Source organism: Phacochoerus africanus, chromosome 1 (assembly GCF_016906955.1).
Source record: "Phacochoerus africanus isolate WHEZ1 chromosome 1, ROS_Pafr_v1, whole genome shotgun sequence".
NCBI lineage: Eukaryota > Metazoa > Chordata > Mammalia > Artiodactyla > Suidae > Phacochoerus > Phacochoerus africanus.
Genome location: NC_062544.1, coordinates 246,583,343 through 246,607,654, shown reverse-complemented (window position 1 = coordinate 246,607,654; position 24,312 = coordinate 246,583,343). Strand labels below are relative to the sequence as shown.

At 35.3% G+C, this 24,312-nt stretch overlaps 1 protein-coding gene across 2 annotated transcripts in view; it reads left to right on the top strand.

The window, feature by feature from the left end:
- The window catches only part of EPHA3 (EPH receptor A3), a 351,366-nt gene extending 330,280 nt beyond the window's left edge, over window positions 1–21,086 (top strand). The window contains exons 16-17 of one of the 2 annotated variants that reach the window (XM_047794345.1): window positions 11,493–11,648; window positions 18,390–21,086. In XM_047794345.1, coding sequence (XP_047650301.1) covers window positions 11,493–11,648; window positions 18,390–18,495 — 262 coding nt within the window. In that variant the 3' untranslated portion in view covers window positions 18,496–21,086. The remainder of the gene's footprint in view (window positions 1–11,492; window positions 11,649–18,389) is intronic. The other variant, XM_047794355.1, reaches the window with a different exon arrangement.
- The last annotated feature ends 3,226 nt before the right edge of the window (window positions 21,087–24,312 follow it).

Sequence of the window (24,312 nt, the reverse complement as noted above, 5' to 3'; positions counted from 1 at the left end):
AATGTCAATTATAGTCTCATTGAACACATGACTGAAAAACAGTTCTTAAAAAAAAAAAAAAAAAAAGCGTTCCCTGGTGGCTCAGTGGATTAAGGATCTGCCATTGTCACTGCTGTGGCGTGGGTCACTGCTGTGTCATGGGTTCAGTCCTTGGCCCAGGAACTTCCATATGTCAGTTACAGCCAAAAACCAAACAAAAGAAGACAGTTCTTTTACATTTTGATGATGTATGTTCTTGAAGGAAAATCACGTTTTAGTAAAGAAACTATACCTAAGATGCACAAAAATCCAGTTTTAAGTGATATGTATACATACTACATAATGATGATTTACTGTGACTCATGTAAAAGAGTTAATATACTCTCTTACTGGAAAGACTTTTCTTTTCTTGTTTCTTTCATGCACATCTGCTGTTTTTTACTGACAGTTACCAAGAGGCGTGACTTTCAAATGGGTAGGCCATTTGCTAATGCACTTTATAATATAGAGTACATAATTTTTTACATTAATAGAAGCAATTGTAGTGAGCATACATGATCTAGTTTTTATGTTATATTAAATATGATGAATAAAGAAAATTTAAATGAATCTTAATATCGGTATATAAGAATCCCCCTAAAAAACCCTTTAAAATCCTCCTAAAAAATTATAGGGGGTCACGAAGAATGAACTTAATAATATATATTGAGTAGGTAAAACTACTTATAACTTATCCTGTAAGGATGAATCTCTTTTCTAAATTTCAGAGAGAGACTGTGCAGACTCTTTTGGTAATCCATTTGACAGTTTAACAACCAGCAGGATAACAAACCTGCCCTTCCCTGGGCCATACGGTCCTCATTTTGCACCCTGAAGCCATTTCTTTTGATCTTTACTCAACAACAATCATAGCAAAAAAAGAACATCTTTTCAATTCCTTCCATATCATACAAAAAGCATTCAAACCATTTCCATAGGATCAAAATCAATATAAAGACTAACTCATGTAATATGATAGAGATATTTAAATTCAATTCTATGTGGGAAAATATTCTCAATATTAGATCATAGTATGTGAAGAGATATCCTCATGTTCATATTTTCTTCAATTCACTATTCCATTCTTATTGAAGTACATTGAATATTTTTTCTCCTAATATATATTATTTAATGCCTTAATATATTCCATATATTTCATCAGAAAACATGTAATTTTAGAGAAAGTATTTTTCTAAGAAGTGCCTTCCATTTTAATTCACTAAATACAAAAACTTTAGAAGTTGTGTTTATATGTTTACTTATTGCCATTAAAATATACGACTGGGGCAGATTGTGCCATTATAAATTTTTAAGAACAATCTCAAATTGCTAGCAACACTATCAAGAGATCTTATTTTCCTTTAGAAAATTTGCTTTCCCACTTTTGAAAGAATAGTTATTTTATTCTTTTTCATAACTGATTAAACTCATTCCATTTCCCCTTTAATTTTCCAGTGATGCCCTTGCCATACACGTTATTGAGAAAATACAAGCTATCAGATGGGAAATTCCAGCAGCAAAAGAAAAACATACTGGCGCCTGCACCCCCCCACCTTGTTCTTCTTTCCTCTAATTATAAGAAAGTCCTTCTTTGCTCTAATTAGAAGAGAGGAAGAGAGGAAATCTCCTTCCAATGTCAAAGGCAAATCCTTTCTCTCTCTCTCTCCCTTCCTCTATCCCTCTCTCTTTCTCTTCTCTGCATATGCAGGCTCTTTCTCTCTCTCCTGAATATGCAGACTCATTATTTCTTCAAGATTATGGCCATAAGAATATGTTCTATTACATTGTTTCTCAAGTTTCCCTAGTATGAGAATCTCCAGGGGAACTTATTAAATATCCAAATATCCAGGTCTAACCTAAGCTATTGATTGAGAATCTGTAGGAAGGGGAATGGAATTTGGACATTTGATAATAAACAAAACAAAACAAAACAAACTTTCAGGTGATTTTTATCATCAAGGGAATTTAGAAGATGCTATTTGTCACCATCACCTCTGTTGACACTACATCTCTGCCAAATACTCCCCTATTTTTCTACTACCTTTCACAGCCAAACTTCTTAATTAAGAGTCTCACAGACATTTCAAACTTAATATTCTGAAATTTTATCTTTTTATTTTCTCCCGATAGCCTCATCCTTCTATTGCCTTCTGAATTTTGTTGACTATACCAGTACCTATTCAGTTGACCAATCAGGATTAGATCTAGTCTTGGCACCTCATTCTTGCCCTGTACACTTTGATCCAGGCAATCACTGGGTCAACATCATCCATCTCTCCCTTTTCACTGCAAACACTCTTTCCTATGACTTTTCCCCTTTCTGCCCTAAACCACTGTAGTTGCCTCCTAACATGTCCTCTGCTTCCCTTCTTGCCTGACTCTAAGCATCTTTTCACAAAGCCTTCAGAATTTTTTTATCTATCTATATACATAGATAGATAAATTATATATTGATAAAATATATTGATAAATTTCATATATATAATTTCAGTTACCTTTTTATAATTAATTCCAAATTCCCATTATACCTAGGAAGAACTCTACATTCTTTTTGATGGTTTAAATAGTCCTTCTTCTTCAGTGTCATTTTTTTATTCAAATATTCATTTCTTCATTTTTTAACAACTATATATTATATGCTAATCCACTATGGGCTAGACATGAGTAGATGCTGGAGAACAATGAAGAAGACAAATATGATCCCTGCCCTCCTGGAGCTTACATTATAGAAGACGCACACTAGATAATAGACAAACAGAGATTACAGGAAGGAAATAAATAAAAGGTTGTGATAGAGATTAAAAGGTAGTTGGGAAAAAGCCCTCTGTGGAAGTGATATTTGACCTGAGAACTAAAGAAAGAAAAGAGCCAGATTTTTAAAGGACCCCGTCCATTAAAAATTAAAAAAAAAAAAAGTATTCTTGGAAGAGGAAAAAGAAACTGCAAATGAGTCTAGAGAGTTCTAGGAAGTGGCAGTAGGGAGAGGAAGATTCTGTCACCAAGTCTGAGAAGGCAAACAGAAGCCAGAGCACTCGAGCTACCCAGGTCATGATGAGGACTTTGGAATTTTTTTAGACACATGAGGAACACATTAAGGCATGTAAAGCAGAGCAGTGGCACTATTTGATTTATACAATGACTTTGTCAAGGGAGGGGCATTTCAACCTTTCAGCAGTTCTCTAGCCTCAGTGACCGATTTCACCGTTCCTTTAGAAAGCCAAAGCATTTCAGATGGGGAAGACAGTAGCACATGCTGTTCTCCTTGTCTGCGATTCTATTTTGCTCCCATCTTCCCTTAGGAAGCAGCTTCTACACCTTGTCTTAATTGAGGCATTATCTGGCAATAAGATTTAAAGGTCAACACTATTATTCTCTCACAGACCACTATGTCCTCGTTATTCATCACAAATTTAACAGCTTGCATTTAAAAACAGGAGGAAAAGAAAAGTTCAGAAAGACTATACAATTTACCCTTCAACAACACAGGCTTGAACTGTATGGGTACACTTATACACAGATACTTTTCAATAGTAAATACTACTGCACTACTACACGGTCTGTGGTTGGTTGAATCTGAGGATACCAGGGAAACTCAGATAAGAGAAATTGCAGATAGGGAGGGCTGACTATAAATTAACCCTCATGTTGTTCAAAAGTCAACTGTAATATACCTTAGAATATATCATTATTTGAGCAAGAAGACAAGTTATTTAGGAATCATGAAGGAAGGGTACATTTACTTCTAACTTTGAGATCCCCTGCCACTTGTAAAGAAGAGACTCTTGGATGGTGGATGAAATTTCTACCAGCAGATAACAGGATAAAATCATACCAGGCTAGTGGAATCCTGTACCAAAAAAGCAAGATAAACAATTCCATTTACATTGGATAATACAATTCTGCTGTAATATAGGATAAGAAAGGAAATTATGATGAAAGAGCCTGATAGGTGATTTCACTGGATAATAGAAGATTTAATGTCATTTCTAGAAATCTGGGCTTTGTCAATGAGGAAAAGACGTGCCATTGAAGACACTTAAATGGTATATCTTATTGTGCCCATGTAATAGTTATGTGGCAGCTATACCTAGAGAGCTGGAGGGGAAGCGGTTCATGATAAGGAGTAAGGAGGTGATTTCAGTAGTCTCAGAAGGAGACTTATTCTAGGGTAGAGCAGAGAAAAAGAAAAGGCGTAAATTCAAAAAGTTGTAGTGAAATGAGTATCATAGGACATGGTGGCTAGTGACATGTGCAGAGTGCTGGAGGAAAGACCAGAAAGTACTTCCAAGTGAACAAAGAGGACTCTGAGAACAGTGCTCTTAATGACAGCATTAAGATGGGCTGAAGGAAGAATAGCTCTGCGAGGCAGATGAGCATTTTGGACACACGAAGACTGAGTTCCACAGGGAGCTTGAAATTTGCATCTCAAATTGGGGGAGAGATTAAAGCTGGGCATCCAGTTTAGAGCCTTCTCTCTGTAAAGATCATTAGAAAAACCCCCACAGAAACTCACTTAGCAGTTACAAATCTCTAGTCCTGCTGATTTTCACCACAAATATTTCCATCTGTATTCTTCTAATAATAATTTAATTTCTAGGAGTTCCCATCGTGGCTCAATGATTAACAAACCTGACTGGCATCCATGAGGATGCAGGTTCGATCCCTGGCCTCACTCAATGACTTAAGGATCTGGCGTTGCCATGAGCTGTGATGTAGGTCGCAGATGCGGCTCGGACCTGGCATTGCTGTGGCCCTGGCATAGGCCAGCGGCTACAGCTCATATTGGACCCCTAGCCTGGGAACCTCCATATGCTGTGGGTGAGACCCTAAAAAAAAGAAAGACAAAATAATAATAATAATCATTTAATTTCTAGTTAAAGCTCTCCTTTCCCATGGATTATCAGGAGACATTAATCTGTGAATATTGGAGACACCCCTCTCCCAATCTCCCAGACTAAATTTTTTTTTTCTTTTTAGAGCCACACCTGCGGCATACAGAAATTCCCAGGCTAGAGGTTGAATGGGAGCTGCAGCTACCAGCCTACTCCACAGCCACAGCATTGTCAGATCTGAGCCATGTCTGCAGCCTACACCACAGCTTGTGGCAACCTCAGATCCTTAACCCCCTGAGCGAAGTCAGGGATTGAACCTGCATCCTCATGGATACTAGTCAAGTTTGTACCCCCTGAGCCACAAGGGGAAATCCTAGACTGAACTTTTGAGCTTCTGTGTTTCCCTGAGGCTAGGGGTATTTTGGAAGCCTCTAAACGCCTCGATCACCTAGTACACAAGTCATGACCTCAAAAATCTACAAGAGCCAAGAAACTGATTGAAATGAGCGATTGCTTCTACAGTGTGTAACAGGGTGTGGTTGTAGCTTGTGGAGATTCCAGGCTCCTTATAAGAGGACTGAAGAAACAACGAAGCCAGTAGATGGCAATCTTAGAGAGAAAAATACATGAAACCTTAGTTATTATCTCAGAACATTGACCCACTGCATAGACTTCCACCCAGAGAGAAAGAAAATGGTCTCTGTTTAGAGTTTTGGAGAACAGTGCCAGTTACTGAGCAGAAGAATATGAAATGGTAGGTACAAACAGGAACAGCCAAAGTTTGGAATGATGCTTAGACCATTACAGAAACCTCAGCTCAAGGAATTTTCCATAAGCAGATAGAATAAATTGTATTATCCAAAACTTCAAAAGAGTGAGGCCAAAAAAAGACAACTGAGGAAAAAAAGTCATTCAATTAAGAAATGAGAAGGACATAGGGTTTTTTAGAAAACTATTTTGATGCTTTTAGAGTGACAGATGAGATATGAAATTTTAAGACATTTAGTTATAATTGAATGATGAAAAGGAAAAGGCAATATAAACATAAGGCTTTTGAGAAGTTTAGAAAAAATGAGGAATATAGTCAAAATACACAGTTATAAAAGGGTAAAAATACACCCCTTTCCTTTTCCAAGATTTGAAGAAATCTTTCTTAAAATCTTAAGAGAAGGTGCTACTATAGGAGTTCCCTGGTGGCTCAACAGGTTAAGGAACCAACACTGTCATTGCTGGGGCTCGGATTGCTTCTGTGGCTGGGGAACTTCTGAATGTGCCCCCCCCAAAAAAAAAGAAGGAAAGAAAATGCCACTTAAAAATAGAGAAAAATCTTTGATAAATTTTCTCTTACTTCACAACAGTTTTGTTATACAGATTAAAAAATAAGCATAGTTCATTTTTAAAAGCAACTATATTTAAGATTAGTTTTGTATTTTATGTATATTTATATATATAAATATAATATATATATAATTATTTTATATATCATATATAATAGGCAGTTTTACATTATGTATAAAATATAGCTCCTAGATTTATATAAATTGATCACTTTTATCAATTACTTTTATAAATGTAGCTAAATTTAAAATTTAAAAAGACTAAAAATAGAGAAAAATGACATGAATTCATTCATTTCTATTTAGGCAGCAAGATGCCTTTTTATTTTTTGGCTATTTATGTATATAAAATAAAATAGAGAAATGAGGAGTTCCTGTCGTGGCTCAGTGGTTAACAAATCTGACTAGGAGCCATGTGTTTGCAGGTTCGATCCCTGGGATCCCTGGCCTTGATCAGTGGGTTAAGGATCCAGTGTTGCCTTGAGCTGTGGTGTAAGTTGCAGATGCGACTTGGATCCCACGTTGCTGTGGCTCTGGCATAGGCCAGCAGCTACAGCTCTGATTCGACCCCTAGCCTGGGAATCTCCATATGCCACGGGAGCAGCCCTAGAAAGTGTAAAAAGGCAAAAAAAAAAAAAGAGAGAGAGAGAAATGACTTGTTCTCTAAATTCACAAAATTTTCACTATCCAGGTCATTGGCTTATTCAACACTATTATAAATTTATAGAATATAAATTTTTAGCATGAATAATTAAATAATACATGTAATATAAATTAATATATTTAAAATGAGGTTCTAAAGAGAAGGTAACCGAATTTATGGTATAAGGACTTAACAATATATTTAAAATATTTAGAATGAGATTCTAAAGATCCAATTATACTTAGTTAATTTAACTGAAATGATTTTAAATATATTGCATTACTAACTTTAAGAGATTTATCTTTTTTAAGTTGAAGAATAAATAGGAACAAAAATAAGCAGTACTTGTAATTTTTCCTTTTTAATGGCACTGAATTAGCACTAATAAAATGCTTCTGATCCCTAAGAGAACAAAAAATAATTATTTTTGAGAATAACTGCTGTTTTGACAAATATTATTTCCTTTAAGAGAAGTCTAATGATCGAAAAACAGTCTGTTTCTCAAAATGACTTTGACCTCGAATTCTGAAACTGATGGGGTGACTTTCCTTACTGAACAAATGTAATACAGATCCTTTTAGAGGGAAGCAAATATTCCAAATACCCAGGTGAACTCTTTTTTGAATCTTAAAAATCAAAGCAGGTAATTTTACCACTGGGAGAAATTAAACCAGATGTAATAGCTATAACTGCTAAGTTTTTGTCTTTAAAGCCTAGAGACAATTAAAATAAACACAACGACTTTACTCCCCCTTAATGTGTCCTTTATATACTAGTTTCCTGTTGGGAACTGTGTATACTAAAAATTATTTTTTGTTACCAATGACAAGTTAAATTCCTTTAGTCCTATCTGGCAATTCTAATGTTAGAGCTTAAAAAAGATCAAGACTACCCCAAATGCACATTTAACAAACTGGAGAGTACAAGATATTCCCCTTGAAATATAGTAAGACACTACTTGAAATAAAATATTAACAAAAAATTATAAAAGGGATTGAAAAAGTATATTACTATTTTCAGGCAATAAAAATGGTAGATATAATTAGTATTTTGCCTTTGAGAAATTACTCTTGAGTTAATATTCCTGAAACTATTCACAACAGACAAAAAGCACATAATTATAATGGTATAAAATAAAGCTCCAATATTTATTTCTAGACTCAGTAGACATCTACTTATTCATCGAAGAAATGTATATTAATCATTATTTTAATACATAAAAAATAAAGCCTTTTGTAAACCCAAAGGAATCTTTTTACATAATAAAAGGATAACAACATTCAATTTTAGAGATTTAAAATTCTAGTGCAATATTGAAATAAGATCATTATGAGAAGATATTCTTGGAACTAGCAGTTATTCATTGACCCCAGTATCCAGTGCTAATTGGTATGACCATTTACAGATAAAATAGGAGTCAATGGGAAGAAAATATATGTGTACCTCTTTAATGCCACAGTAGGAAAATCCACAAAAGAATAATTCATAAACCTAAATACAAAGAAGGAGAAAGAAAGGGAGGAAAGTTATTTTTTGCTTCCCCTGAGCAAACATGTAATTTCCATGATTTCTTTTTAATGACTGCAGTCTGCGGCCAGTAGGTACTGATTTATGAAAAGCTGTAAAAGATCAGGTGGAACTCTGCAGGACATCGTTTACAGCTGCATGGATTGAAACCTATCTAATTTGTCTAGTAAAAGTGTGAGCTCACGGTGCACATCACCCCGCCTATAAATTTCCCCTTCAGACCCAATGTCTGGGGCTGGGTCTAAAAAAACTCCAATGCCTGCAGCTGCTCAAAAAGCCCACATTCCCCTGGTGCGCATGAAGAGACATCACAGGCTCTTCACAGTGAGAGACAAATTCCTATCCATTGATAAACTCTCCAGATGTCCTCTCGGAGGAGGAAAGAAACCAATTTTTATTTGAATCCCCTAGAGAAATCCTGGAAGTGGAAAAATGATACTTTGCAGGGCTGGTTATTCCGAGGTCACTGGCATTAAAATTAGGTCATTCTTTGTCTTCCTTAAACTTTGATCCAAGTAATAAACAGAAAGACTCAGTTGGGGTCACTCTAATCCCTAATCCGCACGTCCTGTTTTATTTCAATTTGTTTATACTAATTTTCTCTAAATTCTTGTTGAGTCTGACTATAGTGTTGAGTTTAAAAATACAAACCATTTTGAATTCAGAGGGAAAAATTCCACATTTTGCTATTAGGCACACTTTGTAAGTATTCTGAATAAATGTCCTGGGGTTTGATTCTTCGTACCCACAAACCCATAAATAAAAAAGTATTGCTATTCATGGGTTGAAGAGTCGACAAGCGTCTACACTGCTGTGCTGTGGCTACTGTAGAAATACAAATGTGAGTGTCTATAGATGTGTGTGTTCTTGGATGCCTGTAGGCAGTCTAATATTTTACTGTCTCCTTTCTAGGTCTCACTTCATTTTTCTTATAAAATTTTCTCACACCTAATTTAATGCTATTCCTGTCAATTTTGTTTACTGATTCAATGTCTTACCCAATGGGTCCAATGTTATATCTAACGTCGGCCAGTGACCAAGCCTGTTTCATTCATGACTGCTATGCAGAACAACCCAAGAATATCACATACCTTTTGGAACCTAGGTCGTGTCTCTGTATCTGTAATTTCTCAAGTTTTTAAGAAAAAAAAGAAACACAAACAAGAAATTTTCAATTTTTTATTTTTCAGAGGAGTGCTTTAATGAATCATGTGCAATTAATTGCATATAATTACATATAATATATATTCCAGAAGAGGGTAACTTATAAAATGCTGTATTTATATCTTGTGGGGTTCTAAGTATTCCTAAAGGAAAGAAAATTTATGCTTTGTAAAATAATGCCTAATTTATCTATTTCTTTCCTTTTCTTAGATAACCTCTGAGGGTTAGTTAAAAGGAAACCATAACACATAAACATAAATTATTAACTCCATAATTTTAATTTTTAATTTATAATTCAAACATTTTTGGTAGGGAGGATCGAAGTAGTTGAGTTTAGTGTAATGGAAAGGGATTGAAAAGTCTTCCACTTTCAGCTGTCTCAGCTTCACAAATCATGATAGGAGGGAACTAGCTATTGATCTATATTTTCCACAGAGTATGAAAATATAGGCAGAGCCAGACTGTCATATTGTCAATGTTTTCTTAAACTCAGTGTTAAAATTGTGTTATATTCTTATTTTTATTGAATAAATAATTAAATTTAGAGTTAAATTTATTCTAATTAATAGAATTTTATTTTTATCAAATAAATACAATATGTCCTCATCAAAATCCAGATGAAGTAACAGTCCTCTCATGTGTCCCAACAACAGCATGCAGATCTAGGATATGAAGCAAAATTGTTCTGATTTAAGAATCTTAACCTTAAGACACTTAAGCCTGTCTTGTATATTACAGAGTGAGTTGGAGACATATCATCAATAGTAATGGAAATCTTTCAATTAAAAATCCCTTTTAAATGTGGGCCAATTTGTGACAACTTTAGTTTCAGCTTCCACATGTTATGGGGCATTGCACCAGAGCCAAACTAGTACAGTCACAGGCATATTGGAAGTGCTCATAAATGTTCAATATAATCCTTATTGCTATTGTTATTATTGTTATTACTCTCAAAGCAAAGGCCTTGTTAACTACTATTTGCTCAATCTCCCTTCCTAGGAGGAAAAAAATAAAGAGAAGGACAATCCACTGTCCACCTAGTGATTGATCCCAGTCTTATGAGTCAAAGGACAAATAAAGAGAGCTGACACAAACAACCCATGGGCAGTTTACCAATAGGCTGCTTTTTTGGCTTTCAGCGATGAAAATATGTTCTCCTCCATTTCTTTAATGTCCCTTTTGTTCCTTTTTTTAGCAGTTTGTCATATACTTATGGTCAGACCTGTAATTCTGTAAAGCAATCCTAGAAGTTTCTCTCAATGCCAATTATATTGTGCAATAAAAATCATAGTCACAATGTCTATCTATCATCTATCTATCTTTGTATATGTATGTGTACATAAAATTGATCTGGTGTTGTCATGTATGCAAAATTTCACTTATTGTTACTAACCTTCCTTTTCTATTTCTTTTGTAATTTTTATTTTAATGATATTTTGCCATTATTAAAATCTGTGCTGACTTTATGTCCTGCTGCAAGTATAGTCCAGGTTGTTCAAATTGTCCCTTAGACAGCAATCTGCTCAATGTCTACAGGTGAATATCCAGTGGGAAGGATTTAATATTGGAAACCAAATCCATCCACCAAAGCAGACAGCAAAGTGTTCAGTGCATCGTGTCAGCTATAACTGTATCCTAAATTACCACCATCTTTGCTAATGGTTAAACCAATTAAATTATAAAAGTATGTATGGTTATATACATATATATGTTTTTCCCTGGCAAAGTGTCAGTAATTTAAAAAGCAGTCATGAGTGGAGAAAGGGAGCACTGAGACAAGATGATTACACAGTGTTCTTGCAAGCTGCCAGCTTGAGCAGATGAAGGCTTCATGGCAGATAAATTTCACAAGTAAACAGGAACGCCACATGAAGTCTGGAAGTTCCTGCTGATGCTGGTGTCAAATTTTGACATGCCAGCAACTCTCATGGCTCCTGATCTCTTTCCCTTTGGTGCTTTCTTTTCTTGCAGGCCATCAAACCTTCTTCTGGACCAAAGCAACGTTGACATTACTACCTTCCGCACAACAGGTGACTGGCTTAACGGTGTCCGGACAGCACAGTGCAAGGAAATCTTCACGGGCGTAGAGTACAGTTCTTGTGACACCATAGCCAAGATTTCCACAGAGTAAGAAAAAGTTTTAAAGACTGAATTAATTCTGAACTTCCTTGTGGACATGTGTTTTGGATTACTATATTATAAATGTGAGATGAATCTCTGAGGTGCTTAACTTTCACCTGTCACCACTGAGCTGGACCATGGGTGACTTGTGAAGGACACCTTCTAGATTGATATGTGTTGATGTGCCTTTCTCCCTCATGCTAGGTCCCCGCAATAAGTGTCTTCATTGAACTATTACCTCCTTCAGATAGAACGACAGATACATACCCACACCCAAGCCCAACAGACCCAAGCCCCTAATCTAAAACATAAGCAGATATAGCAGATGATTTGTATATACCTGCATTTGTGGTTTTCCATTGTTTTTAACAAAGTCTAACTTCTATGGAAATGTAAAGCCGAGAACTAAGTGAATTACCTGGCATACAGGAAACATGCTAAAGTCGAGAAGTAATTCTCATAGCTACTAAATAAACATCATATATCATTATTGAGTGACCTCATACTAGAAAATAAGTTATAAATAGGTTTAAGATAAGGTTTCCCTTAAAAGGCTTTGGTCAATTTGGAAAGACAGAATATGCATAATTAATAAACATTAATTAGATTAGTTTATGATTTTTTGTATGTTAAAAGCCAATAATAATCAAGTATAATAGGCTACATTTCTTAGACAGGGATCCTGTCTAAGATATGAGAAATCTATGGATTAAGGACAGTGGGTTTATAAGAAATCAAATGAACTCAGTCAATAATCCATAAAATGTATCCTCATTTCACAAAGCATGCTAATTGGAAATAGGAAGTGAAAAACTGGAAGCCATATTCTTTATCTCTCTGTGAATCAGACAATTTTACTTCACTTTCAAATGAGACTGCATTATTTTTTTTTCTTTTTCTGTACAATAACTTTTTCTGTATTGCCATGCACATAGCCGAAAATGGCTTTCTCAACTCTTGTCACACAACCTTGCTAGGCCATTCAACTGATTAGGGTCCAACTCTCTTTTTTCTAAGTCCTCAGGAGAGACATTCTGATGCCTCCATCCAACTTATAGATTGACTTCTTCAAAGTCTTGTTTGCCATGAGCTAATCATTTCTATTCAGAGGAGGTGGAGTGAGAGAGTGAATTTGGTTCTAGGGGCCCTTTCCTGAGGGTAAGATAAAGGACTGCTCGAAAGAAAGAGGTTTTGTGCTGAACAAATACACCAAAAGTTGTCCATAATTTTGTGGCTTACAAAGTCTCTTTGGAAACGGTATCAATCTTTGAGTCAAACTCCCCTATCTTTGATATTTGTTACATTAAATAAACCCCTTAGTACCCTCAGGTTCCTTTAAATCATATCCAATATTGGAATATGTAAATGTTGTTGAACAATTAAGAATTTTCATTGTCATCTTGTCAATCATTTAAACAAAGTCACCTTGGAGAACTTTAGGTATCCAAAAAGAGTGTATAGTGTATTTAATAGAGATCGAGGTGCCTAACAAATAGGTAAAGTTCATCATTTATGGCATAACAGTCCAGTGGGAAACACAGATATCACAAAAAGATCTATAGAAAGGTATATTAGTGGTGAAGAGGAGAATTTGTTTCTAGAAAATTAACTGACACCAGTTTATTTAACATGTGTTGGCACTCCTGTTTAAAATGGAATGTAGTATTCTTGAATAGACTTCTGACCCTATTGACTATGTGCTTTGGGTTTCTGTGGTAGTTATTTTAATCAGACATGATCCCAGAATATATTAATGTATTTAAATATTTTTATAAATCCCTATTTTAGTATTGTAAACAATTCAGGTTATGATGTACAAGATACCTGCTTTAGAGCACAGGAGCATAGCAAAGAACAAACACAAAGTTGAACATTTCTGCACCACTGCCAGATTTTCAAAGGCAAAGCTATACAAATGTTTATTCTTAATAAAATATCAACACTCAGAGCTTTTAGATAATGGAACACTCTATTGAAGTGGATGAGGCAGAACATTGTTAATATAATTAACTGCTGGCTCACAATTTAAACATGGTCAGCCATTCTAATCTGTGAATGTGGCCAGAAAGCTATTTGCTTAAAAAGTTGAAGTGGCAGCATTTGTTATATTTCCAAGTTAGGGATGTATTTTCTCAACAGTGCAGTATTGGATGGTAAGCTCTTTTTGGCTGGTTAGACTATTTTCACTTAATTGTTATTATTATTTAAACAACCTGTGAGTATACATTCAAGATGAAAACTGACTTTTCCTAAGAGACTCTTTCAGATTTGTCCTTTGCACTGAGCCAAATGGTTTCAGATATCTCTGTATTTCACTGTGGTTTCCTCTCTCCTTTCTCCTCAGTTTAGGGACAACACAATATTACATATATTGACCTAGAGCTCCATGAAAAGAGTTGTTCACTTCTTGGGTCTTTGCAGTCTCTACTTCATGCCCTCTAGTTTATATTACAAAAATGAGAATTAGAGAAATATTTAATACACTAATAATTTGGGTAAATTTAATGAGGTAACATTTTCACCTTAAATACTATAAAAAATTTAAATCAATATTTTATTCTTATTTTTGCAGTCTTAGGCTTACTCTATGTATTTGATTCCTCCCAATTCACATTTTCTTTTTGTCATCCAGACTCCATTCAAAAGTGATCCCCTTGACCAGATAACTCTAGAGATACTTGTAAAATAAGACAGAGATACCTAAAAAGGGAATTTTTTTTTTTCTATCTGGACTGTCAATCACAGGAAAATGTCAAGAGTTTCATACTCAAATATTAACTTATTTCAATTAGTTAAGGGATTCATTTACATGCCAGTTATTCAAGTCATCTAATTTTCAAATAAAATCCAAAAATGTGCAGTTTTATTCAGTCAACATATTTTTTAAAATATTATTTCATAGCCTAAGATGGCTTTGAGAAGGTTAGCATGAGAAGGGACAAGAGACTGAGAAAGGGCAAGAGTGACTAAGGAAACTGGAGAGAGAATTAAATGTGTGGAATAAGTATGAGGCAGATTAACTGCTACCTGTCATTATCCTGCACCCTTGGATGCCATTTTCAAAGTGTCATCACCTATCCTTTTACCTTTGAAGTACCAGATAGCTTATTAACCTCTGGTCTCAATCTTGAACTTTTCCACTGCTCTTCAGAATAGGCTAGCTCTGACGAGATAAGCATATGGAGTATGTTACTGAGACTACAGCAGCTGGATATTTAGAAAGATTTAGGACATGGCAGCATGGTGGTTAGAAGACATTGTCGCAGGGGAGGGAAGAGGAGAGAGTGTAAACATAAAAACTCAAACTAAGATATAACCTAAAGAGCTATTTACTGTAATTCCCTTTCCCAGTATAATCCTTTGCATTAAATATAATCAATATTGTGTATCTACTTGCTTACACTGGGTTCCAAGACACTGAATTTGAAACAGTTTTATGCAAAAGATTTCTTCAGGTGCCCTTTGGACATGCCTCTATAAAAAAGCAATGAGGAGGCATTGGGCTGAAAATTAGATTCAGTCCTACATGTTGGAACAAAAGTCTTAGAGCTAGGCTGACCCATCCAAGTTGTCCCAAATTGGTCTGTGAATGTGCAGCATCTGATTTTTTCCAGCATCCAGGGTGCTGGTGCTCCAGTTCCAAAGGGGAAATCAGGGCCAAGCATCCTAGCAGGCAGTACTCTTCCACTATGTAAATTCATATATTACCTTGGAGCATTTTTTTATCTCTCTTTTCTCTGATTATCATTTTGTTTTTTGAACTTATAAAGAAGAAGAAAAGGAAGCGATAGAGGGGAAAAAATCAGCAAGTCATAAAAAATATATATATAGAATTGGAAGAAAGATGATAGCAGAACAACAAAAACAGGATCTATTGATTTGCACACCTATATTTATATCTGCTCTGTTTTCTGGCTCTAGATTCATAACCTGATTTTGTTATACTTTTGGGACAAGTAAGGAGATGTTTGTCCTTTATTTTAAAGATAGATCCATGGTATCTTTATAAAAGAATCAAAATCTTGTAGAGCACACATTCTCAAAAGCAAGGATCAACATAAACTACATTACTCTAAGAGAAGGTTTCACTGTCCACAGTTGCATAAAGGGCCACAAGCTTGATGTACCCCCGCCTTCCGACTAGGCTTCCTGGTGAAGCAAGGTGGCTGAAGGGTGTGATCAAGGGAGAACAAATACAAGTTGTCCCTAGAGAATTTTTCAGCCTTTGGATGGCAGCAGGGAGGTAACCTGTATGTCACCAGGATTTCATTCCAAGCCAAAGTGATAGGAATGCAACTGAGCCTTGGTTAATTTTATGCAGCAGATGCTTAAACAAGATATAAATTGCTTCTTAAAATGGTTACCTATTGTCTTCTTATATAACTTTTATTGCTTGGGAACTCACTTCTTAAGAATTCAGTTAGTCCATTTCTATGTAGTTGAATTCCCAATTTTTCATTCTTTTCTAACCCTATCTCTATGTGTGTATTTGCATGTATGTGCTTTTTCTTCTTGCCATTTTCAATTTGCCTAGCACTTCTTGCCAACTGATACTTAATCCTCTGTCAAATTCCCTGATAAACATATTTTGGACTATTGATTCATTCTTTAGTAAGTACATATTGAGCCCCTATTGAATGAGAGCCATCGTTCGGAGTGGGGTTGATAAGCAAGTACAAAACCGACAAGAATCCCTGTTCACATGGAATTCACTTCCTTGTGTGACAAGATAGAGAGTAAAAGAAAATAAAACAGAAAGGTAATATGCTGGATGATGATAAATGTTTTGGAAGAAAATGAAACAAGAAATTAGGAAATGCAGGTATGAGTACAGATGTTTTAAACTATAAAATAGAAGGGTCAGGGAAATCTCCAAGGGAGATGTTCGAGTCAAGACCTTAAAGAGGAGTTCCATTGTGGCTCAGCAGGTTAAGAACCCAACATAGTGTCTGGAAGAATGTGGGTTAAGGATCCTCTGGCATTGTCACAAGCTTCGGTGTAGGTCTCAGATGCAGCTCAGTTCTGCTATGGCTGGGGCATAGGCTGGTAGCTCCAGCTCCAATTTGACCCCTAGCCTGGGAACTTCTATATGCCACAGATGTGCCCCTAAAAAGAAAAGAAAAGAAAAAAGACCTGAAGGAGGTGAATATATGAACTAATTACTTAAATCCAGAATATTTCATTAATCATTTGCACATGTTTATCTAAGTCTCCCCCCCCACAAATGAAGTTGGCAATGCAATCTTTTTTAATGCCCGACTTCTGAGTTTTAACTATTTTAAATTTTAAAATGTTGATAAATAAGGATATATCCTTGCCATTTTTTCTACTTTGAAAAAATTTTATACTTTAAGGAAATTGTTTCGGTTATCTATGACTGTACAACAAACTGCCTCAAAACTAAAAGGCTAAAATAGCAACAATTTTACTGTTTATCAATAAAATGACAATGGTCCTAAATCATGAGTTTGAGCAGAACTCAGGTGGGTGAATCTTGGGCTAGTGTTGGTGTTGACTGAAGTGGAACCAAGCAGAACCCTGTGGCCACCCAAGCAAGGACAAAGGCCCCTCCCTTTCCCCTGCTTCTTTTTTATAAAAATACACTGAATACATGGCTAGTACCATTCCAGAAACTGACCTTAAGAGAATGGGATTAATACTATTTATTGCTCATAATAATCTATATCTTTGTGGGCATCCAAATAACTGCAGCTTGTTTACCCTTATATATAAATGGGCAACTACAACTGTCAGCAGAGAGATGATATGGACCCATGTCTACAGACATGAGTTTGGTAACAGAAATTTTCAACTAAGATGAATCTAGTATAGTCTGGAGGGAGATGGTTTCATTCTTGTCTGTCCTGGTGCAGAAGGCTACATACAGCTGGGATTGTAGACTGAGTGCTTACAGAGGTCCTCTTCAATGCCATAGTCTCCAAGTAGCTGTATTTCTTATATGGCAACTCTGGGGCCCAGGGAGAGTGTCTGGGGAGATAAAAAGTTGAATATATTAGTTTCTTAAGATCTGAGTGCAGAAAACTGATACAATGTCACTTCACACATATTCCATCAGTCAAAGCTGTCCCAGAGCTGGTCCAGATTGAAGGGAGAGGGCTAATGTACCATGAGAATGTCTGAATATCTATATTAGTTTCCTAGGGCTGCCATAATAAATTATCACAAACTCACTGGCTTGAGCAACAGAAGTTTATTTTCTCTCAGTTTGGAAGCCAAGAGTTGGAAATCAAGATGTTGTCAGTGCCAAGCTTGCTCCAAAGGCCAAAAGAAGGAGTCCTTCCTTACTTCTTGCAGGTTTGGTGGATCCTGGCAATGTAACTCCAATCTCTGCCTCCATCTTTACATTGTCTTCTTCTCTGTGTCACTGTGTCCTTTTATTTCTCTAACAAGGATAGTCCCACTGCCTTTAGAGTCCATGTTAATCTAGTATGATCTCATCTTGACCCTTGTCTTAATTACCTCGGCAAAGACTATTTCTAAATAGGGTCATGTGGTGAGGTTCCTGATGGACAGAAATTTTGAGGAGGACACTATTCAATCCACTATATAGTATCTAAATTATTCCACAAGGATAGAGGTGCAATGGTGAGGATGTAATACATGAATGAAGCAAAATTATGTCAGAAAATTGTCTAAATTGCACAAGCTTGCTAATTGAAAATCTCCTACTTACATACTACCCAGAAAGGCATGATTCTCACCAGAAATTTTCTCCTTTTTTTACAGTGACATGAAAAAGGTTGGTGTCACTGTGGTTGGGCCACAGAAGAAGATCATCAGTAGTATTAAAGCTCTAGAAACACAATCAAAGAATAGTCCAGTCCCAGTGTAAAGTGCTATTTATGGAAGAAAGTGGCTGTGGAAGATGTACCGTCACTCTGCAGGCAGATGATAACGCTGGAAATACTGGTGGAAGTTCCAAGTCCAATAAGACACTCAGATATGAGTACAAATGCCTTAAAATGGAATTGAATAACTCTTTATTTTCCCCTATTATTTAGTGGATGGGTGGGTGGGTGTATTTTGTTTTGTAATTGCTTTTTTATATTAGTTGATGGATCAAATCAAAATTCTTCAGTGTGAAATGATGAAGAACTAGTATAGAGCCATTGATCATAAACTGACTATCATTAAAGCAAAACAAGTGAAATAACATAATGAACGTGGTGGCTCTGTTTACAAATAGCCACAAAAAGAAAAAGACTTGTGATATTTTTATACACAGAAGAAATCTGTAACAGGTATTTTGTTTCTTTAAAAGCAAGCAAAATAGAGGAATTCATACCTCAAACTATCTGGCCATATTTACTACCTTTTCATTGTATTATTCTTATCTGTTAAAAAGCATATAGAAGTGAAGTTTGTAGTTGTTTCAAGTACTACACATTTTTAATTGTTAGCTTCCTTAAGTATGATCATGTAAAAAATGTGTTTTAATTTTGAAGAAAAGTACATATTTATTTTCTTTTGAATTGTTTTTATTGTTTTGTATTTATGCCTTGATGATTTAATTTGGATTTGTGACAGCCAAGTGCCAAATGCTCTCTCAAATTGTCAGCAGTAGGAAACATGGTAAACTAGACATAGAAAATGATGAATTTTTTTTCAGATATTTTGAACCATCCACTTATATGTATCTATATCTATATATAGAAAAGAAACCAAACGCTTTCCTTGTTCATATACCAACCAAATCTCTCACAGTCTGAACTATCTCCTCTATTTTTGTCTCTCCATTTATTATAAACTGTATGCTCCTAATTTAGTTTAATGTACTGACGTGTGTAATGGATTCTCAGTAACATACCTGCTCTGCTCTGGTGCTTAGAAGACCATCAACTCCCTCCATTGGTAAAAGAGCTACATTAGAATTCCTGAATAGAGAATAGCTACACTGGAAAGAACTGGGATCCTATTTAGATTGCTGCATTAATTGGCAACATAGCCTATAAGCCGATGCATGAGTCAAAAATCACTTGCTGGAAATGCCACTTAATATCTTTGCTTAAACTTGTTCAGTTATTTATAGGGAATGATGATAACTAAACTATATCATCCACATCACTGGAATTTTGTTACATTAAATAAACATTATCATCATCAATAGGTACTATTATCTTTAAGAGTCTCCACCGAAATGCACATATTGTAATTTCGGTGTATATCTTAGAAACATTGAACTTCTTGACATTTATTGAACATATAATTTTCAAAAACTGGTTATCTAGCAAGAATCAAAATCTGGAGAGATGTCTTATTACAGGAATTTAGACTTACTTTTCCATAAAGGTCAAATGTGACCTTAAGCATTAATATTGAAAATATTTACCTGGTGGAGATCTAGCCATAATATATTATGAAGCAACATTTTAGTTCTATCTATATTCTTTCTAAACCTGATATTATCATATTATTGGAATAAGAAATGCATAATAGAGTGGATAAAACAATGCTGCAAACTTTATGTTCTTATGCAAAATGGAACACTTACACAGCTTAAATCACAGATTAAAATTCACAAGTGCTAATCCGTTGTAAATTTAGTGTAATAAGGCTTAGGTTGTCTTCCTTCATATATGAAATTATTTCTTCAATTTCTGTAATATTTCTTACAGTCAAATCATCCTACCAGAATTCTCTATTGGGTATATAAGAGCATGAAATTTTTAAAAAGGCATATGCAATTATGAAATTAAATACGAATTTTACTTAAACCTACCAGAAGAAGCTAAAAAAAACTTCAAAAAAAAATCAAACATTTTGTGTTGTGGAATGTTGGATTGAAATCTGAATCTGGCCTCAATCTCATTTTTTTGCAAACTAGCATTTACTTTCTTAAGCACTCTCCTGTGCATTTCATGAACTAATGAAGTTGAGGATTGTTGAATATATTTCACTTATTTTGACTGTGGTTTCCATTTGGAAGTAGAGATTGTATACGCCATACGTTGCTTTTCATTTTTTTCACTATTTTTCTATCTGACCTCTTATAAATTTACTTTACACAATCCTTACGCTGTACATATGTAAACATAACAGTGTACGATTCTTAACTGTGGAGTAGAGGTACTAGAATGCTAATGGCCATCTCTTTGTACAGGAACTGCATTGACTTTCAGTAAACATGAAACCACAACTCCTTCACAATGTTATGTACCATATTATCTGTTTTGTATCTTAAATTTGATTTACATATATTATTTATTTCTGGTAACTTGCCCAGTTTATGTTATACTGTACTAAATATCAAATAAGCCATGTATAAATGTGATATGATTGGCAATATGTATGTACTTTAAATTTGTATTTTCAAAACATTACTCATTTAGTTTATGTTGTACAATGTAGATGGCCTCTTACTAATGTAAAATGATTTGTAGTGGAAACATTTATATTTTTATAATAAACACAATGAAAATATTTTTTACAGATTGGAATACAGAAGTGGTCTTTGAATCTTTTTTAAATATTATAAAAATATGTGCTTATTTAAATAGTAAAATAATGAGATTTATATAAGTCAAGAAGACTATGCTTCTGGTTCTTTTTTCTCCATTAATGAGGAAGGATTAGTGTTGTATTTCTACATTTTTGTCTAAATCTCATTATCAATAAGCTAGAAAATAATCAGTATATATTATCTTTATGGTTAAAAAAATTCTACTGTATTAGGTAGTTCTCTTCCAATTACAAGTGACAAAAACCAATTAGCTTACGAAAAATAAGGAAGTTTTCAGCCCATGTGACTGAAAAGTCTGGATACAAACTTCCTAGGCTGAGAAATCATGCATAGATGGTTCCAGGTGTACGTTTTATACTTTTTCTTCTTATAAGACCCTATTTAACTCACAATTGGGTTAATCTGCAAACTACAGTAGCCGTTGAAAAAACATGGGTTTGAAATGCACAGGTCCACTTATACATGGATTTTTTCCAATAAATACATGTAGTACTACATGATCTGCAGTTGGTTGAATCCACAGATGTGGAACCACAGATATGGAGGGCTGACTATGGGACTTTAGCATCCTCAGATTTTGGTATATGCAGGGAATCCTAGGACCAATTCCCAAGGATACAGTATTCCCAAGGAATACTATAGCTTATAAAATATTACTTTAGTTAATGTACTTCTACATTGTAATTCCTGTGAGATACTGTCTCTCAGTTGTTCCAGTAGAAATCATGGGCCTCACTTGCCTCACAAGCCCTGCCTGAATCACTTTGGACAGGAGAATGAATGGCTAAGATTGGCAGGACTTAGTACCTGTCCTCACTCAGTGGGTTAAGGATCCAGTGTTGCTGTGAGCTGTGGTGTAGGTCGCAGACGTGGCTTGGATCTGGTGTTGCTATGGCTGTGTCATACCTATGCCAGCCATGTGCAGCCCTAACAAGGCAAAAGAGAGAGAGAGAGAGAGAAAGAAACAAAGAAAGAAAGAAAGAAAATGAAAAAAGAAAAAGAAAAGCTAACAATATGAGGCAAGGTAAGAAAGACCTTAGAGGCGAGGTCAAAGATCAGGTTTAAGTTTTTCTTGAAGGAGAATAACATTCCCTCATGTTGAGAGTAGTAGAGAACTTGTTAGCAGGAGATTAAGAAAGGCAGGAGGTAGAGAGGAAATACATTTATTCATTCAGTAAAAATGTTTTAAACACTATTATGAAACACATGTTTTTGCTGTCACCATTCACAAGTTATTAAATCTTTGCAATAATCCTGACAATAGAGTCACTCACTTTTAATGTACAAGGGAATCAAGGCTCAGAATGTCCAGACAATGACCTTCAAGTTGATTCATCTGGAAAGTGCAGTATTGTCCTTTACTCTTTTCTCTATCTTATTTTACATCATGTAAAACATGAACCCATTTAGGAATGCTAACTTCTGTTCTTTTCTTTACTTCCCTCACAACTGCTGCTGTTGGTTCCTCCTGATTTGTCTAGCTTACTGAAGGAATCTCAAATAATTCATCTGAACCCATCCCTGAAATCTCCAAAATCAGTCAAATATACTGAAGCAAATTTAGTTCTGTCGTTTCTCCTTTTGAGGCTTGCAAATGCAAATGCTTCAGGGCTCTGGCAGGTTATATGAATGCCTGAGGCAGGTGGAGAGTAAGGTGACAAAAGCAGCCTTCATTCCTTCAGAAGCACCTTAGCAGCAACAAGGCTACAAGGATCCAATGTGAATTCCTAATCTTTCAAGACAACTTCTAATCTGAGTTTTTGTGAGAATCTTTATGTATTTTAGATGTGGTAACCCATCTAATAATGAAGAAGACACATTCAAGGGCTGAACTTAGTGTGCAGCTGCCAGCTTATCATTCATTCTAGAACACAGAATACCCTTTAGAATGGGTACATAAGACCTGCCTTGGATAATACTCTGCATCTCTCTGGACACTCCTGTCTGCCCCCCGCTCCCCCCACTGTTCACAACTGTGCTGAATCACTTGTAGTTCTCTGAATATGCCATACTTTTCTCTTTTTTATTGCATCAGAGCTTTTGAACTTTCTGTTATTTTGTCCAGAATCACCTAACCAATCTCTAGCCATTCTTCAGGTATCCTCACCGCCCCCACCCCAGCACTAGATTAGGTGTTGTGTATGCGTGTGTGTTTGCGTGTGCACAGCAAAAGAACCCCTGCATAGCATGTATCATCTTATACTGAAATTGCCTTTTCTTTGTGTCTCATTGCTGCTCCTGGCTGAGGATTTCTTGACTGGGAGCCAGACCTTGTAAACCACTGTGGCTCTTGCCCATTGCAATGCCTGGTATTTAATAAGCATTGAAAAATTTTTTATTTAGATTAATGTATTAAAAATTTTTTGATAGTATAATAAAGAGGAATGTCCCTGATTTTTTTGGTCCTTCTAAGGAAAAGTATACATTTCCTTCAGGTCAATAAAAAACTAGTTAATATTCCTGTTGTGTATCCTGGATCATTGAACATACTGCTAGAACTGGTTCATTTTCACAGAATTTTGTGGACTCCTTTCATAGGTCTCAATGCTCCCATTTTTCTTAGTGCAGTTAAGTCGTTTAAGTAGACCCTTGAACCAGGGCTTAGCTATAAAAATTTAACAAGGTAAATGCCAAAGCTCATCTGATCCTTTCAACTCTCTTACTATGTACAAATAACATCAACATGCCTAATAAAAACTACCCTTCTTATGGGGCATCTGGGATATACATTCTATTGACCCAGGGGATCTAGATACAATTTGGGAAAATAAGTGGTAGAGTTAAATATACCATAAAAATGAAGATTTTGGAGTTTACAGAAGTCCTCATTCTGAAATTCTCTGGGAAAACCCAGTTACAAGTTGATAGAGAATGGTCATAATTGAATCACATTTTCCCACTAGGTGATAATTTCCTTCTTTGAATAAAGATAATTTTTCACTTAAGTTAGAATTAATAAAAGGGACAACTGTAAGAACAAATAAGAGTTTTAAAATTGCTTGATAATTTTTATTACATATAAGTACACATATATGTATTATTACCTTTGCCTGTTCCAGGTAATAACTATCATCAATTGAGCATCATGATGTTCCAAGCACTAAATATATATTATTTTATTTTGATTTTTTCCATCAGTCCTACGAAATGAAAGTGTTTTTATCTACCTTATAGATTGAGGCTTAGAGT